Source organism: Equus caballus, chromosome 13 (genome assembly GCF_041296265.1).
Source record: "Equus caballus isolate H_3958 breed thoroughbred chromosome 13, TB-T2T, whole genome shotgun sequence".
Classification (NCBI taxonomy): Eukaryota; Metazoa; Chordata; class Mammalia; order Perissodactyla; family Equidae; genus Equus; species Equus caballus.
This window is the reverse complement of record NC_091696.1, coordinates 53,828,158-53,845,331: the sequence shown is the minus strand read 5'-3', so window position 1 is coordinate 53,845,331 and position 17,174 is coordinate 53,828,158. Positions and strand designations below refer to the sequence as shown.

Genomic DNA, 17,174 nt, shown 5'->3' with positions numbered 1-17,174 from the left:
GCCTCCAGCTGTGGGATCCCAGGCCCAGAAGGGGGTTCTATCCTCCCAGGAAAGGTCAGCATTCTCCTGCCAGCTCGGCCTCTTAGCTTGGCTCTAACCCGGGCAACTGCCCACCACAACCAGGGTGGGCTCCACGGGGCATGGTGGGTGGGAGGGACTTGGGACTGCCTGAGTGCTGGGTCGCTGGCCAAGCGTCTGCAGGTGGCTTGGCCAGGGAGCCGGCTTTTGGTCACCCTGGCAGGGCATGCACCACCTACACAGCAAGCCCCCTGCCCCCAACCAGGCCAAGGGTGCGGCAGTATGGAGGGCCCTTGGATCGGGGACTGGTGCCAGGTGGGTGGTTCCTGGGCTCTCCGAGTTCCTGCGACTCACCTCCTGCACAGGGGGGGCAAGGGGGTTCCTAAATTCTGATAAGGAGACGGGCAAGGAGAACTTGGCAAGGACGGATGGCAGGTCATGAGACGGGAACTGGCGGGAGAACTGCTCAGCCAGCGGGGAGTACCTGGGGACAAGGAGGAGAGCGTGTCCCTCAGCTCCACGGCCCCCATCACGGCAGCAGGGAGCGCAGCACAGGGTGGGGGGGCGGGGCAGTGCCAGGACAGGGCAGTGAGCAGGGCCCAGGTGCTCTCCCTCAAGGGGCGGGAAGAGCCAGGGGCTCAGGCCATCCCTAGCCCCTCTGAGCCCCGAGCAGAGCCAAGGTTCCCAGCCTCCCACCAGGTACCCTGTCAGAGCCCAGGGTCCGGCAGATAAGCACAGATGCAGCCCTTCCTGGAGGCAGCGGGTGCGGAGGAGCACAGGCTGGAGGGCCACGCAGGGCTGGGCCAGACCAGAGCTGGACCCTGGGCATGGCAGACGCCAGGCGTCAGTCAGAGCAAGGGCCTGGCTGACCCGGGAGCACCACCTGGAAGGCCCTGCTGGCCACCCCCCGTCCCACTCAGTGGCCCAGGGCTCCTGCAGCCAGAGGTACTCACAGACACACGCTGGCATTGGGAGAAAGCATGTAGACGTTGTTCTCACACAGCGGGTAGATGATGATGGCCTTGCCCCAGTACACCAGGTGAGCCGCAAGCTGGAAAACCTGTGGGCAGAGGGCGCTTGGAGGACACTGCTGGGAGGCCAACCCTCTAGGGCTGCCTTCCTGACTCTGCAACCTCCACCAGGGCACTGGGCACAGGCCAGCGCAGCACAGCGTTTTCTGTGCTCAGAGCAACAAGCCTTTTTGTCACTGGTCCCTGTGTGGTTTGGGACTGTCTCCCATTTAGGGCCCTGTGCTGTCCTTGGCAGTGAGGAAAGGTCCCACAAGCACAGAGGCATTTGGGGCACCCAGGATCACAGGGGCAGCTCGGCTGAGCAAGGGGCTTGCCTGGACATCCTGGCAGAGACCAGCGCCCTCCCCTCACCGAGAGCCCATGCGGATGGGTTTCCATGCGACAGTGGATATGGGGTCGCTGAACCTGCCCCCACCCCACATGCTCGTCCCTGTGTACCCCAGCATCCCTGCAGAACATCCCAGCACCCTGCTCTCCTGGGCTCAGACATCAAGGTGGGCCACAGACGGACCAGGACGCCAGGAACCCCTTCGAGCCTCATGAGGGGAGGGCAGGTCTCAGGACCCGGCCCTGTGGGTACACTCAGGGACAGGCACCGGGCGTTTCTCACTGGGCATCACCCTAGGTGGGCCTGCTGCCCCCCCACCATCGCTGCACGCCCCCAAGGGGTGAACCCCCCACAGGCACGCAACACCTGTGCACCGCCACGGGCCCCCCACCTCATCTCGGCAGGCGGGACCCCCAATGGCACCAACCTGACCACAGCGGAGACCACAGTTCCATCACTGACCCTCTTCTCTCATCCCAAGTCCCATGGACGTTCGCTCTAAAGCAAGGCCATGCCCACTTTCCCCATCCCCACCACCCCCTCACCCAGGGGTCTCCACTCCCACCTTTCCCTGTGGCCAGAGCACCATTCTGGGGGCCGGAAGTCTGAACTCAGGATCGCGGGGCTGGAGTCCAGCCTCAGCAAGCCGCTCTCCCCAGAGACAAGGGGAGAATCTGCTCTTGGCCTCCTCCAGCTGCGGCTCCGTGTGTGGCCACATCACGCCAATCCTGCCTCCACCATCACATCCCACCTCCCCTTCTGCACTCCAGTCTCCCTCGGCCTCCCTGTGGAGGGCCCCTGTGACGACTCTGGGCCCACCCAGATCATCCAGGATCACCGCCCATCTCAGGGTCCTTAATCACATCTGCAAAGTCCCACAGAGGGTCACGTTCACAGGTCCTGGGGATTAGGATGTGGAGGTCTGTGGGGCCACTGTTTAGCCAATCACAAGCATCGTGATCCTAATTTTGTTATTCAAAGATAATGTGTCAATATATACTTGGAAAAAATCTGGAGAAATCTACAGTTGTCACCTCTGGGATGTGGAATTGTGAGGATTTTCTCTTTTTGTGTCTATAATGTGTATGAAATTTGAATTTTTATAAAAAAGAACATATTAATTTCATTGTGACAAAAAGCCCACAATACTTCTAGATTCTCTTTGCCTGGGATGGAACATGAGTGACTTTAAATCATCTGGTGACATTCACACCTGAGGCTGACACTCCCTCCCCAGTGGGGCCTCTGTGCTTGAGGCTCCAGCTGGGCTCCAGCCTCCGTTCCCCACAGAGCCCCCACTGGGCCATCTACCGCAGGAAACAGAGTCTCAGAGGTCAGTGAGGGCCACCAGGGCTGGGCCCCAGGGGGCTTCCGCACAACCACACCAGCAGCAAACCCTGATCTGCACCGGGTTCAGTGGGGAGGGGTACGGAAGGAAACGGTAACAGTGTCCCCATAGCAAGGCTGGGGCAGGGAAGCCAAGGGGACATCATCAAAGCTTTGTCTTTGTTGCAGGAGAATGACAGCAAGCTGAGGCACAGCATCCAGAGTCTCCGTGTCGGGCAGGCTCAGTGGACAGTGAGGGGCCAGCCCCTTTCAAAGCCTGAAATGGGGCTGCAGACACTAAGGGTATCCACCAGAACACAGACTCTGCACACAGGACGGCCAGCACGTTTAAGGTTCTGTATCTTGTGGACGCGATGAAGGCGAGCAAGATGTGGTCCTCGCTGGGTCCCGTCCAAATGAAACACCACGGCAGAATCCGAAAACACTTTCACCAGGGGCAGATAAAGGTCATGAGGTATAGACGAGGGAAGGACTTATTCTGGATGACAGAATCCAAAAAGGCTAACTGGGGAAAGGGGCCCAAGAGTGAGGCCTTGCTGGACAAGCTCCCCAGATGTGCCTCGCAGAGCCAGCAGGCCTGCCTCATGCCTGAGCCCTCTGCGGGAGCCGGGCCTGAGAAGGCTGCTGCCCGGTGGCCTTTGCAGGAACTGCAGGTCCCTGGGCCAGGCCCTGCTGCCCCCTGGTGGCCAGTGCCACCAGACCCTGGGTGTCACCGTCAGGCTGTCACTCGGAAGGTGCCCGTGGCCTCCAACTTCTCCCTGGGCTTTTCCTCGCCCCCTGCCCCCCACCCCAGGCTCCAACCAGATCCACGGCCAGGGCTGAGGGGCCCTCTGTCGGATCAGAAAGGGCAGCCCACAGGCACGTGGCTTGGCAGGGGGGTGGGACATTGCACAGAACACAGGCCTGCACATGCACAAACTCACTCCCCCCAATGCAGGGGGGTGGTCAAGGCCACCAGGTTAGTCCTGGCTCTGCACGTGGTCAGGCCTGCCTCTGAGCTTCCTGCCCTCACTGCCCACATGAGCCGAGTGGGGAGGACGTGCTGCTGCCTCACGGGGTACCACCCTGCATGCCCTGCTTCAGCCCTTCAAGCCCCCAGCCCTGGCATCCCGTCCTCCAGAGGCCTGTCCCCAGCACTAGCACGGCCTTACTCCTCTCTGCTGCAGCCTCACCAGCTCTCGACGTGGACACAGTCCCGTGGCTAGTGCACAAAGCCAGCCCCGAACCCAGGTCTGACGCACATTCTAGGACCTCAACCCAACCCCGGAAGCATCTGTGACCACGGCAGGCTGCGCAGCAGCTCTCAGCACCCAGGCGGCCTGCCTTCCTGACGCCCCGGCACCTCCGCCTTCACCCAAGGTCGCCTGCTTGGACGTGCCCAGCCCCTCCCACCTGCCCATGCTTCTGGTCCATCTCCCCCGGCCCCCAAGGCAATACCTGCAGCAAGGCCAGGTCTGCGTCCTGGGCCAGCTGCTGCAGGTTCTTCACGGCAGACGTGGTCTTGATCACACGCACCAGGGCCGGGGAGCAGTCGAGCGGGAGCTCGCCCAGTAGGGACTTCTCATCACTGAGCAGCAGCAGGGCATGGTAAGGGCTGCAGAGCAGAGTCACAGGTCAGCGGACACGCGAGCCGCAGGCCCCTGCACTAGGTGTGCACCTGGGACACAAAGGTGTGCAGAGCCCACAGGCACCGAACCTCAGAGAGAAGAGGCCGTGAGAGAGCGTGTCCAGGGGCCTTTAAAAATCTGCAAGGATTACTGTCACCCTCAGAAAAAAACAAAACTGAGGAAGGCCCAACCACTTGACTCTACCACCCACCTCTGGGATTGCCGAGCACACGTTTGTTGATCGAACAAGTGAATGAATCTTTCCCAAGGAAAGTCTCAAATATGAGGAAAAGCAAAATCCCCAGGGCAGACTACCACTAGAGCTACATGGAAACACGCTCAGCAAGGAAGCCCAGGAGAAGAGACACGGACTCCCTGCACGGACTGGGCGAGGGACGGAGGACCAGGCGAGGACTTTGCTTTCGTCATCTCCAAATTAATGTGCCAGGAATTCCTTTTTTAGTTAGAAACTATTTAAGGAAACAGGGAACTTGATGGGCGGGGGGAGGGGATTGGGGCAGAAAATCAGTTAAATTAAGAACCTGAGCTCCCAGGAGTTCTGACTCAGGCCCGAGGTGAGGCCCGCAGCGCGGAGTCCCACCCCTCAGGCAGTGCCCAGAGGCCCAGGGAAAACCTGCCCAAAACCAGACACAGAAACGTGTTTTACTTCTATAGATGGGAGAGCCCTAGCCACCATTTCTGTGGCAAGAAAAGCAAAAGAGAATCTTTGGAGCCCAGTAGCTGGTGACACCTCAGGCAGAAGTTGCAGGGAAGGCCTGCAGGGCAGGGCCACTCACCGGATGGCCTTCAGGCTGCGCTCGATGGCCTCGGGGGGGATGAGGCTGGCGGCGGCGTAGTGGATCTTGTGCGGCAGGCAGAAGCTCACCTCCAGCCAGCTGTTGATGTGCAGCCGCACCACGCCCGACGAGCACAGGCTGCGGGGAGCGGGCACCATCACTGTGGCACCACGGCTACTCTCACAGCAGCTCCCGACCACGCGGACCCCTAAAGCCCGCAGGGCGCCCCTTCCCAGCACACCTCCTGCTGCTCAAAGGGCAAGAGCGTCCCTCCAGAAGAAAGGCGTCAGGGACACACTCTAAAGTCTATTTCTGGCTGGCCCTGGAACCCGTAGTCCAGCCAGACAGTCTCTGTCCTGGAGGCTCCGTGCCCCAGGGCTGTGACAAGGCCTCCTCCGGGCAGGGGTGAGAGCGGGCCCCCTGCACCCCCAACACAGCCCATCACGGGGGCAGCCAGGCAGGGCTGTCTCCAAAATGGAGAGGTGGGCAGGAGAGCAAGGGCCAGAGCACCAAGGCCCCCAGAACGTCCTGCTGGGGAGGAGCACACGGCACCTGCCTCCCTGCAGATGCTGACAGCATCCTGGGGCACCATGGCGACCACCCACACCAGCCACAGAGGCAAGCTTCTTGAGCCGGGAACTTGGTGCCTTCAGGCCCAAACCCTGTCCTTGACCTCTGGCTTCTCTCATGGCCCACTTCAAACCATCAGCAAACCCTGTCCACTCCACCTGCAGCCCACAAAGTCCAGGCTTCCTCAGCACCAGCTCCCTCCACCTACCCTCCCCACTCAGACCCCCACGGCTCCCACCTCGGCAGTCCCAACCAAGACCCCAAAACGCCAGGAGCCCCGTGCCACCTGCCCATGTTCCTCTGACCTTGTTTCCTACCCCAGGTGGGTCCAGCCGTACTGGCTGCCCTGCTGTTCTCAGGGCCTTTGTAACTGCCCTCGGCCACAAGCTCTCCCTCCAAGTGCCCCAGGGCCCCTTCCATCCTCCAGGTCTCAACTTAAGCCCCAGCTTCTCAGTGAGGTGAACCCTGACCCCGGTCGGGGCACCACAGGCCACCCAACTGCTCAGTACCCATGTGTGTCTTGAGCGCTTGCCCGCAGGACGCCCCTGCTTGTCTGTTGGCTCACACTGTTTCCCGACCAGAACTCACCATAAGGAGATGGGGTCCCATGTTTCACTCATGGCCACTGCATGGTTGGTAAAGGGTGGGGTGCTTGAGGGGCACTGAGACGCACGCCCTGACTGGAGGGAGGAAAGGGGCCCAGGAACGTGCCGCCCACTTGGGTGGCCTCTCTCAGGAAGCCCTGCCTGGAGAGCGGCTCCTGGCGGCTCCATGGCAGGCATGTGGCCCCATGCACCCTGCACTGGGGGACCACACCCCAAGGGGCTGCTTCTAGCCGGGGCTTCTGCACATTGCTGAAGGAGAAGCCAGCTGCACAAGCTGCCGACAGCAGCTGGTGTCTCACAGGAGGAGCAGCAACTGCTCCAGCTGAGCCCCCGGGGCTGGTCGTCCCTGTGCCCTGGGCGAGGCCCCAGCACTGGTTCAGGCTCTTGGGGTGCAACTGAGGGGCCTGCACTTGAGAGGCTCCCACTCGGCAGTGTCGGGAAAGACACAGGTAATTGTAAACACGCTGTATGGGACATCAGAAGGCAGAGAGAGCTGTGTGAGAGGGGACAAGTGGAGGAGGGTGAGAGGTGTGTGTGGCCCTCGTGGGTATGAAGGAAGCGAGAGGGGAGCATCTGCACCATGTCAGCTGTCCCGGAGCCCTGGCCACACAGTCTGGTGCACACACGACCTGGGGTCCCCTTCTCTGCGGGGAGACGGGCCCACGCAGGCACCCAGGTTTCCATGTGGCTCTTACTCCACTCTTCAGGCGTCTGCTCACCTGCCGGCACCCTCCTCCCTTGGCACGCTCCACACTGGGGTTGGTGCCTCTTTACAGACCCCAGCTCCACAGTGCGGAGACGAGTGCCGCCTCCAGCAGCGCCCCCTGCAGACCAGCTGCGAAGCCCGGAGAATCCCTGGAGCACCACGGAACAAGTCCGGAGGGAGGATGGCTGCGCTGGGAATGCGCCTGCCGGCCTCGAGCTCCCGGGGAAGCCCTGTGACCCCTACAGCAGGAGGTGAGCTGGAGCCACACTGAAGTCCGTCAGGAGGAGGAAGAGAAAGGGCTGTCCCTGTTTTAAAGTGCGGTTTTAAGACAAGACTCTAGCGAGTGGGGGATTGGGCCCTAAAAGGTCCCTGCTAAGCTTGTATTTCTGTCTGCAGGGCAGTTAATGGTTTGATTGGAAACACTACGCCCATGTGAGGCTTACCCAGCCCCTCACACGGCTCCGGGCCAGACGGGAGAGCCCAGCCCTGTCTGCAACGTGAGATAGATGCTCCTGCCAGAGCCCTGAGGCCTGAGCGATGACGGGGCATAAGGCACCACGCCGGCCTCTGAACACGCTCTTATCTTCCACATCCCAGGTGGAAGTGTGGACCAGCTCACTCCAGCACCCCCACATCTCAGGACCCGCGAAAATATCAGCTCCTAACCTTCAGCTAGTAACTGAAACATGCCCCTCTGTCTCCTTCTGTCACCCTTCTTCCTGTCCTAGGCCAGACCTGAGAAGCCAGCCCTCCACCCTCTGTTCCACACGGCCAGGCTTCCTCCTACACGCAGTGGGACACGCACACGACCCAGGAGGTCTGGGTAGGCTCCAAAAAGCCCACCTTGAAATAGCAAACAAACATTTATACACAGGTGCATTTTATAGAAATAGGGACTAAAACTTCCAGCACATTTGTAGAGGTGTCTGCGGACCATCTCTGCTCTGGAGAGGCCACAGCGTGAGGCCGCGAGGAGCAGGAGCAGAGTCCCTGACACTCAACCCACCCGCCAGCCAGGCCCTGGGCAGCCTCCCCGAGCTCTGAGCTGCCCAGGGCCCACCACAGGCTGTTAATTCCGAGAGCTGCTCAACAAACTTCTTCAAACCCTTTGGAGTCCGCATCGATGCGACCCCTGCTTACTCCTCCCTTCAACCACTAGTGGACAAGCATGCTGCTCCACATGCCAAGCACAGGGCTGTGTTACAGAAAGTGCAGGGCTGGCCCTGACCTCACCCTGACAGTCACAAGACGAGAGGAACACCGTCCCTCAGGTCACCAGGCTCCAGAGGAAGACATGAGCGCTGGAACAGTCAGTGGCCTCCTGGAGGAGTCACCCTGCCAGCCTATATTCACTCAGGTCCCGGGGCACGGGCCACCAGGCCACTCAGCCACACCATAAACCTGGATTTTAATTAAAGCAGCACATCTAGAACAATCCATCTGGAAAGTCCCACCCCAATCTCCAGACGCGTTGAGTCTCACAGCTTGCAGCTCTCATTCCTGCTCTGAGAAAACCTCTCCCAGGATCTGTCAGAAAGTCGCCACCAGGACAAAGGGGCTCTGTGCTCCCTGCTGCCTGATCAGTAATGCAAACACAGTCCCCCTTCTTGGCTCCGAGGTGTAGGAGCAGCAGGAGGATGGGCCAGGCCAGGACCTCAAGGCAAACACAGATCTGAAGGACAAGGAAAAAGGGGAGGCCGGGGGGCTCCTGGGCAGCCACAGAGCTGCTGCTGCTGCCAGGCCGGGACAGGGTACAGGGAGGACAGCATTGCTGCGGGCTTCTCTGGGGCAGGCCCCAGGCCCAGGGCTGGTCGGGGTAGGGTCTGGGAGCAGGAAGGCTGGGGTGGGGGCTCACCTGGAGGAAGGTGATCCTGAGCACCAACATCGGGTGCTGGACTAGAATGCCGGGGCTGGAGAAAGGAAGCTAAGTGCTCAAAAGTTGACCCGAGAGCTGCTTTTGTCCTTCTCCTTTAGACTCATGCCCACTAGCAGGCACTGGGCAGACACAGGCTCTGAGCTGCCGCAGGCCCAGAGGATCCTGCAGTAAGGAGTCAGCTATGCGAGATCTCAGTCCCTCCAACCTCCCAGCACAACTCAAACATGATAAATCGCAGTCCATCTTCCCTTAGAAATGCAAAGTCTGCCTCTGGTCTGCTTTTTATTTTAACTCCAGGTCAGCCTGAATTTCACTTATAGTCTAATCCTAGCTGAGGTGTGCAAATTCCCACTCAGAATAAAGCAAAGGTTTCCAAGGAAGGGGTTTCTGATACCAGCCAACTCAAGACAGGGCAGCAATTCTCTTACTGCAGAGAAAACTTCAACGTGATCGTGAGGGATAAAAAGACAGGGTCGGACTATAAGATCAGAAATCCTGTTCTGGGCCAAGATGAAGGCTGCATCAAGGAGCTCCCCAAAGCAGGAGGGACCAGGATCCAAACCAATCCCTGGACAAGAGCTGTTCCAGGATCTGATGCTCTCTGACACCTAGAGGCCCCAGTGGTCACCAAAATAAAGACAAAGGGAACAACAGCTGCAATGTGTGCCAGAAAGGATGACTCCCCCGACAGGAAGGCACCTGCACCTCCTGAAAGAAAAACGAGCAAGGGATCTGAGCAGAGAGCGCACAGAAAAGGGAACAGGCATGGTTCAAGCCTGAAGACATGCACCACTGCATTCAGATGAGATGCCATTCTCCACCCATCAGACTGGCTAAAATCCACATGCTCACCAAGACCCTGTGTGGGCAACGCTGGAGGAAGAGCCATCTCACGTGCTGCTGGCAGGAGGCACACACCCCACAGGAGATGCATCAAAAGTACACACGCATTTTGCCTGTTCAGCTGGCAAGTCCACTTTCAGGAATTTATGTTATGGGTATATGGGCGCACAGGCAAAATAACTGGTGCATATGGTCAACTCACATGTCACAGCAGCAAAAGAAAAGTCCTTATTTACCAACACGGACAGGAATCTAGGCTATGCTGTCAGACTGAGAAGGCAGAGGGCGAACAGGCACGCAGGCTCCCACTGCATAAGGGGAGAAAGCAGGCCGCGCCCGAACCCTCCACGAGGGATGACATTCGACCCGTGGCCGCCTGCTGAGATGCAGCTGGCCACCAGGATGGAACTTGATGGGGTGCAGTAGGGAAAAACTTAACACCCTGATTTTCAGACTCGATGCATGTGTGACCTTTTCAGAAGCTTAAGTTAAAAGAAAGAAAGAAAACCCAAAATTTCCAAAATGTTCATAGTGATGACCACTGGGTGTGGGATTATAGATGACTTTCATTTTCTTTATACTTTCCTTTATTTCCTAAATGTCTATAATGAACAGGTATTGTTGGTGATATCAGAAGAAACATATTAACATTAAAAAAAAGGAAAGAATCCTGGATAAGCCACCATCTCAGGCTTGGACGTGGTGTCGCCAGCCACAGCTCTTAGATGACTCCAGTGGGGACGCAGAGTCCACCAGAAGGGAGTGAAGCCCTGGGAGGGCAGGAGGGCGCCTGAGCTGCAAGGGAGGAGGTGGGAGAGTCCAAGAGGCAGGGAGGGAGGAGAAGGCAGAGAGAGGCCATGGGACAGGAAGCCCCCAAAGCAGCCTGCACCTGAGCGCCATCTGTCCAGCAACACACCTGGCGCTGCATGGTCCCCTCGGCTGTAAGTGATGGCCCCTCGGGAACCAACCAGCCCGGCTCAGGGCAGGAAAGGTGAAGCTGCCTCTAGGTGTTAGGCGCCCCTCACCCCCCACTGCCCAGCCTCCAGCCCCCGCTGCAGACCCAGGGCCAGGGAGTGGTGATCAGAGCCACACGGACACCCTTTAAAAAGAAAAGACATTCTTTGCTTGTCCACATTTAAGCGAGTTGGTGCCAAGCCACCAATACAAGCAGAACAACTGTGAGGTTTCCACGGTGTCTCAGCATCCTCATACACTGTGTCCCCCAGAGCAGGAAGGAGCACGGCCAACTCCAGCTCCACCCTCTGGGCCTCAGTTTCCTCAAGGGTGACATGGTGGCAGTGACAGCCAGCTAACGAAGGTGGACCTGGAACTTGGCACTATGTTATGCTCACAAACGTCACCGTGCAATGAGCACTCAAAAGCACTTCCATGCTCGCACGTGCCACTGTGGTTCATTTTCTAAGAAAAATCTGGAGGTGACTGTCCCAGCTCGCCACTCAGCAATGGGGCTGGTCCTCCCCTGTCCTCTCTCGCCCCATCTCAGAGGCACAACAGGAGAAAAGCACCCAGCGGGGGAGTCCTGTCTTGCTCAAGCAAGGAGGCCCACAAGGAGGCAGCACACAGAGCGCACCGCCCACCTCCTTACCTGTCGTACGCCTCCTTGAGGTCCCTGGCCAGCTTGCACTTGGGCAGGATGTGATGGAATGGGGACTGAGGGCCGCCATTTGCTATAAAAATCAAAACACAGAAGGATTTACAGCCTCCAAAGCAAGGAAACTTACAGAAGCAAGAATGGAAAATACCTTTTAAAACAAGTTCAATTTAGAATTTTAAGAGGCCGGTCCGGTGGCGGAGTGGTTAAGTTTACTCACTCCACTTCAGCAGCCCAGGGTTCACAGGTTCGGATCCCAGGGGCGTGGACCTAGCACCACTCATCAAGCCACGTTGCAGCAGAGTCCCACATACAAGAGACGAAGAGTGGCACAGATATTAGCTCAGTGACAATCTTCCTCACAAAAAAATAAAAGAAAAAAAGAATTTTAAGTAACTTTAGATCAAGAATCAGGATAGTCCCCATTGCTTTTGTTTTTTGATTTTTTGCGTGAGGGAGATTAGCCCTAAGCTAACATCTGTTGCCAATCCTCCTCTACTTTGTATGTGGGTCGCCGCCGCAGCATGGCCGCTGATGAGTGGTACAGGTCAGTGCCCAGGAACCAAACCCAGGCCGCCGAAGTGGAGCACACCAAACTTAACCACTAGGCCACAGGGCTGGGCCCCAGCTGCTTTTTATAAAATCTTTGCATCTAGTTGAATTAAAATTAGACTTAGGCCGATTTGTTCAATCACCTTATCCAGAACATCTGTACTTAGACTTCACCACTGGAACTACCTGACTAGTCAGAGGGATCACAGAACAGACCGTTCTACTGGCCTCCCCTGAAGGCTTTGCTCAGAGCACCAGAGCCACCCTCCACCTCAGTGACCAGGTATTTCACGCCTTGTCCCACTCTTCCCTGACACATTTATGCTAATACAATTTACTTTTATGATTGATTGAAAGTCTTTGATTAATTCTTTCTCATAAATGACTAACAAAAAATACATGTACTTAAACTTTTTTTTTTAATTTCTGGTGATAAAGTCACAGACTCCAAAGAGAATGTTTTAAAAAAACAAAACTTCTGGATTGTTATTAATTAGTACATAACTGGCCAAAACAGAAATATACTACACATTTTGACAGCTACCTGTCAAACATAAAAGGCAAATTTTTATTGAAAATGCACCTGAGTGAGAGAGTTCATGGATGGTGATCACTACTTTTACTTATTGCTGAAGTTAGACTGGGTTCACCTTCAATTTGTTCCCATTTTCCCTTTTGTCACAGAGGTACCGCCATGAGAAGATGGAGGTGGATGTCTGTGACAGGCAGGTGTCCCCCTGGGCTCTGAAAGGTTTATGGTATGCCAAAATCCCATGGTGATCTAGCAACAAGAAGTATTTCTAGTAATTGTCAGCTGATAACTCAATTATGTCCTCTTTGAATTTAGCTGAAAGCAAATAACTGGGAGCCGTCCACGTTGCCAGCTCAGTGTCCCCACTGGCACCCCCACACGTCTTCCCACCCAGGGAAACACGTGCAGCGGGACCAGAGCAGGCGGTGGTGGCTGACCGGGAGAAGAGCCATCGTGCAGAGGTTTGTGGGGAGGAGGCTGCAGGCTGGGAACCAACGTCAGCACATCCGTCCAGGAAAGGGGTCTGCAACCGCGCCCCAGAGGGGGCTCCCTGGGCATCCAGGCCTGCTCCATCCTGGGACAGGAGCGATCCCCCAACACTCACCATCGGCCACAGCAGACACCTCGTCCTGCAGCGCCAGGATCAGCTTGGCCTCCCGCGTCAGGTACTGGCAGCGGCGCTCCTCGTGCTGCAGCACCGTGGCGATGCGGCGGGAGAGGTTGTGCAGACAGCTTATCACCGATGGGTCTGCGTTGGCCTGCGGGAGACACCGCATGCGGCTCAAAGGTAGGATCCGCGCCCAGGTGGCACACGTACAGCAAAGACTCAATCCTTTCAAAGAATCTTCCTCTGCTTTTTGCAAAAAGAGGGGCTGGCACCAGGCCCCTCTCCAGGTGCCAGCACTCTCCCCAGCTTCCTTTGTGCCCCCTAGCCTCTGTTCACAGAATCTTGGGGATGGCTGCCTGGAGGCAGCACACATGTGGCCCCGTGGGGTTTCCACGGTGGGTGGTGGGGGATGGTCACAGGCATCACAACTCGAGAAAGGCTCTCCTGCTGCAGGGCACCACGCCAGGGCTCTCCAGGAACCCACTGGGGCAACTGAGAACACAGATCCCGCCACCCACCTGCTGTGTGACCCTGGGACACAGGCTCCCGTGGGAGACAGGACGACGGGGCACCTCCCTCACCCATCAGTCAGACGTGTCAAGTACTCAGCACAGAGTCTGCCCAGAGCAAAGCCTGGAAGCATGTGTGGTCACCAGGGTACTGCTGACCATCAGTGGACACAATGGGGCTTGTGAGAACTCAGTCACACAGCCCATATTACCACAGGGACACACAGTATAATCAACAGAAGCACCAGGCCAACTGTTTGCTGAAGGCTTCATCCTCAACGCTAAGAAGCTCTTCCCAGCAGAGATGACCCAGAGAACAGAAGCCACCAGCAGGGTCCAGGCCACCCCTCCCCCAAGCTCCCCCATACCCTGACCTAACTCTGGAACCTATCAGGGGCCACAGTTGGGCCAGACAGGCACATCTGCCTTGGCCAAGGGCGGAGCAGGTGGCTGTGGGATCTGTGAAGATGCTCCAAGGGGCAGATAACGGGCCAACCATGACTCAGGGCTTCAGGAGGCCAGCAGGGCAGCTGAGTCATTCCTTGGGGTGGAGGTGGGAGAAGCGAGAGGGAGGGGTGGTGCTGCTGATTAGAAGCGCTGGTTCTGCCGCCCCTCCTGCTTATCTGGCAGGCAGGGCCCTGCCCACACACTGTCCCCAGCTAGACTTTCGGGCCAAAGCCTGACCCCAGACTTTACACACCCTCATCACCTGGAGTTGGAGAGGTTTCCAAACTCCTAGCAGATCTCATGTTCACAAACAGAACTCACACCGGGCAGCACACCTGTGCTAGGGAGAGAATGAGCATTGCTCCCATGCCACGCCCACTGCTAGCAGTAGCCTTGCCCTCCACGCCAAGGGCACCCCCTCAACAGTGTCCCTACAAAGATTATGGAGCTGGGGGGTCTGTATGTACAAATACACTTTTAGAAGAATCTGTGTAAAAATACTCCCACCAGCGAAGCACAGGGAGGAGAGTGATCCTGAACATGTGAACAGTCCCTTGAAGAGAAGTAAGCAGGTCACACCTGAGAGCCCAACCCTACGCTGGAGGTGCCACTGGCTGGGCCACAGCAGTATCATGGTCAGATACCCAGAGCCCCTTTGTTCACATTCCCAGACGCGCACGGTAGAGCTCCCCAGGCGAGGCCCGACGGCCTGCACTGACCAGGTGTGCCAGGGTTTCCTGTTTGGCTGCAGAGGCCGAGCAGCACTCAAGGCGCCTGCAGAGCCTGAGGCCGTGTGGCCACACTGGGAAAGCAACCACCTACGGCGTACTAGCTACACTCGCCCCATACATGATGTGGAGCAGCATGAAGTTTAGGGCATAGCCTATGAGACTTCATCCCCAAAACTCCTACCCAACGGCAATCAGACTTCAGAGGCAATGTTCAGTTTGTAGGAAATACCGGGACAGAGAGCCAGTCTGACTGTCCGCACAGTGAGATGAGTCCAAACCCCAAACGTTCAACGGGACAAAGGAGGGGAGAGTCCTGGACTGGCAGAAACCCAGAGACACAGCCACACACGCTTGTGCGGGCTGGGTTTTCATCCTGGTTCACATAGGCCAACTGGAAAAAATATTGCGGCAATGGGGGAAACTGTCAATGGACCAGGTACTAGTTGATACAACTTAAGGTGAATTTTGTCAGGTGTGAAAAGGGTGTCATGGTATAAAATAAACGTCCATGTTTTACAGAGAGGCCTTCCGAGGTGTGTGGGGCAAACAGACACAAGGTCTGGGACTCACCTTGAAATACCTGAACAGCAAGGTGGCCAGGGTGACGCCAGGGTGCAAAGGGGACAGCTGCAGGATCCCAGAGATGGGCGTACGAGGTTTATCAAACTACTGTCACCAGGTTGGGGTTTACTTAAAACTTCTCAAAGTAAAAAAGTATACGTTTTTATATCTGACAACTGAAAAGAAAATAGCTCTTCCACTCTAAAATAGTCACTCTTTACGTTATTTAAAATCCCTCCCACTCCTCAGCATTACGGCCTACGCTATCTGAAGCAGCACACCATCTTGTTTCCTCCTGCTCTACTTGGCAGTAACCCGTCTACGCTGCGCCTCGCTCGGGCCTCATCCCCATTTCTCATCCTTCATGACCACGAGACCTGCTGATGTGTAATAACCACCACCCTGGCCAGCCATTCTCCAACAAATGGACACCAGGATTAATTCCAGCCTAATTAGTACAGGTATAGCTGCTTTATCATGCTTCACTTTATTGTGCTTTGCAGATACTGGCGTTTCTTACAAGACCCTCCACGAGCAAATATGGCTCACTGAAGGCTCAGCAATGGTTTGCATTTTTTAGCAACAGAGCATTTTTTAATTAAGGTGTGAACATTGATTTTTTAGACATAATGCTATGGCACACTTAACAGACTGCAGTGTAGTGTAAACACAGCTTTCATATGCACTGGGAACCAAAAAACTCGTGACTCGCTCTATCGCAATGTTCGCTTTACTGTGGTGATCTGGAACGGAACCAGCACTATCTCCAAGGTGGGCCTGTCTTATAAAAACCTTTATGCAACTTTAAAATGTGCGTGTTTTCTTGACTGCTATGTCCAAGGGTGTCATATCTTCTGCTATCACACACTGCTCCCCAGAGATGAGGGCCTGCTCGCAACGTCGGGGTGGGGCCATGGGTGCTTCTCACTGCCCATCCCACAGGGGCTATCAGTGCAGGCAGCTGACAGCTCTCGTCATGGTTTTTGTTTGTTACTTAAGTTATTTTGTGGATGTTTGTATTATGCAATTATATGGGCAATACAAGGATACCGTGGAAATGCAAACACACACTAGGAAAGTGCATCAAGTAGAAAGTGAACCCTCCTCTTGGAAACTCGTGCCCCCAGGACAGCCACCACCAACAAATCATTCTGTTTTAACTTAGAGTTCCTTATTTACCAATTAGGTAGGCCAGTTTTAAAAATTAAGCTCTATTCTAAAGGAGCTCTTCTCTAGCATTATTTTTATTTTTGAACCGTTCACAGGGCGACCTGTGGTCTCCACACCAAAAAAGCCTCAGTGGGAAAAAAACACCTTGAGACTTATAATGGCATCTATTTCACAGGCTACCTATCTGCACAGTCTCATTTCTGCCCTGTGAACGTTTCAGAGCACACACTGTTCCTGTCACCAAGATCCAGTCACTTTCTCGCTGACACTTCTGCACAAAAGCTGGCATGCACATCACACGGGCCCAGCCAGAAGGAACTACTGGATTCTTTGGTGAACGCTGACAGTGGGATATTTCAGAGGAATGTCATGATTTAATAGTCACTGAATATAAAGTTCCCAGGTATTTCAAAGTCCCTTCATGACAGAAGCTGGTCCCACCCAGGGGTGCCTCTCATGTTTATGTGGGTCCCTTTTACTTTGACAGATTTATGGAAAATAAATTTCTCGTAACTACTGAAAACACAACTTCAAACAGCACTGGGAACTGCTGTAAAAAATAATTAGGCTTAATTATTAAAAAAAAAGGAAAATAACAAGTGTTGGCGAGGATGCAGAGAAACTGGAACCCAGTACACTGATAGTGGGAATATAAGACAGTGCAGCCACCGTGGAAAACAGCCTGGAAAGCTCCCCCAAAGTTTAAACACAGACTTCCCACGGGA

The 17,174-nt window shown here is 55.9% G+C and overlaps 1 protein-coding gene across 8 annotated transcripts in view; it reads right to left on the bottom strand.

Moving 5' to 3' along the window:
* The window catches only part of NPRL3 (NPR3 like, GATOR1 complex subunit), a 36,624-nt gene that overhangs the window by 4,609 nt on the left and 14,841 nt on the right, over window positions 1-17,174 (bottom strand). For all 8 annotated transcript variants that reach the window (XM_023616776.2, XM_023616778.2, XM_023616777.2 and 5 more), the window contains 6 exons: window positions 13,029-13,182; window positions 11,335-11,416; window positions 5,129-5,266; window positions 4,162-4,318; window positions 972-1,078; window positions 373-502 (listed from right to left, as the gene is read on the bottom strand). In XM_023616776.2, coding sequence (XP_023472544.1) covers window positions 373-502; window positions 972-1,078; window positions 4,162-4,318; window positions 5,129-5,266; window positions 11,335-11,416; window positions 13,029-13,182 — 768 coding nt within the window. The remainder of the gene's footprint in view (window positions 1-372; window positions 503-971; window positions 1,079-4,161; window positions 4,319-5,128; window positions 5,267-11,334; window positions 11,417-13,028; window positions 13,183-17,174) is intronic.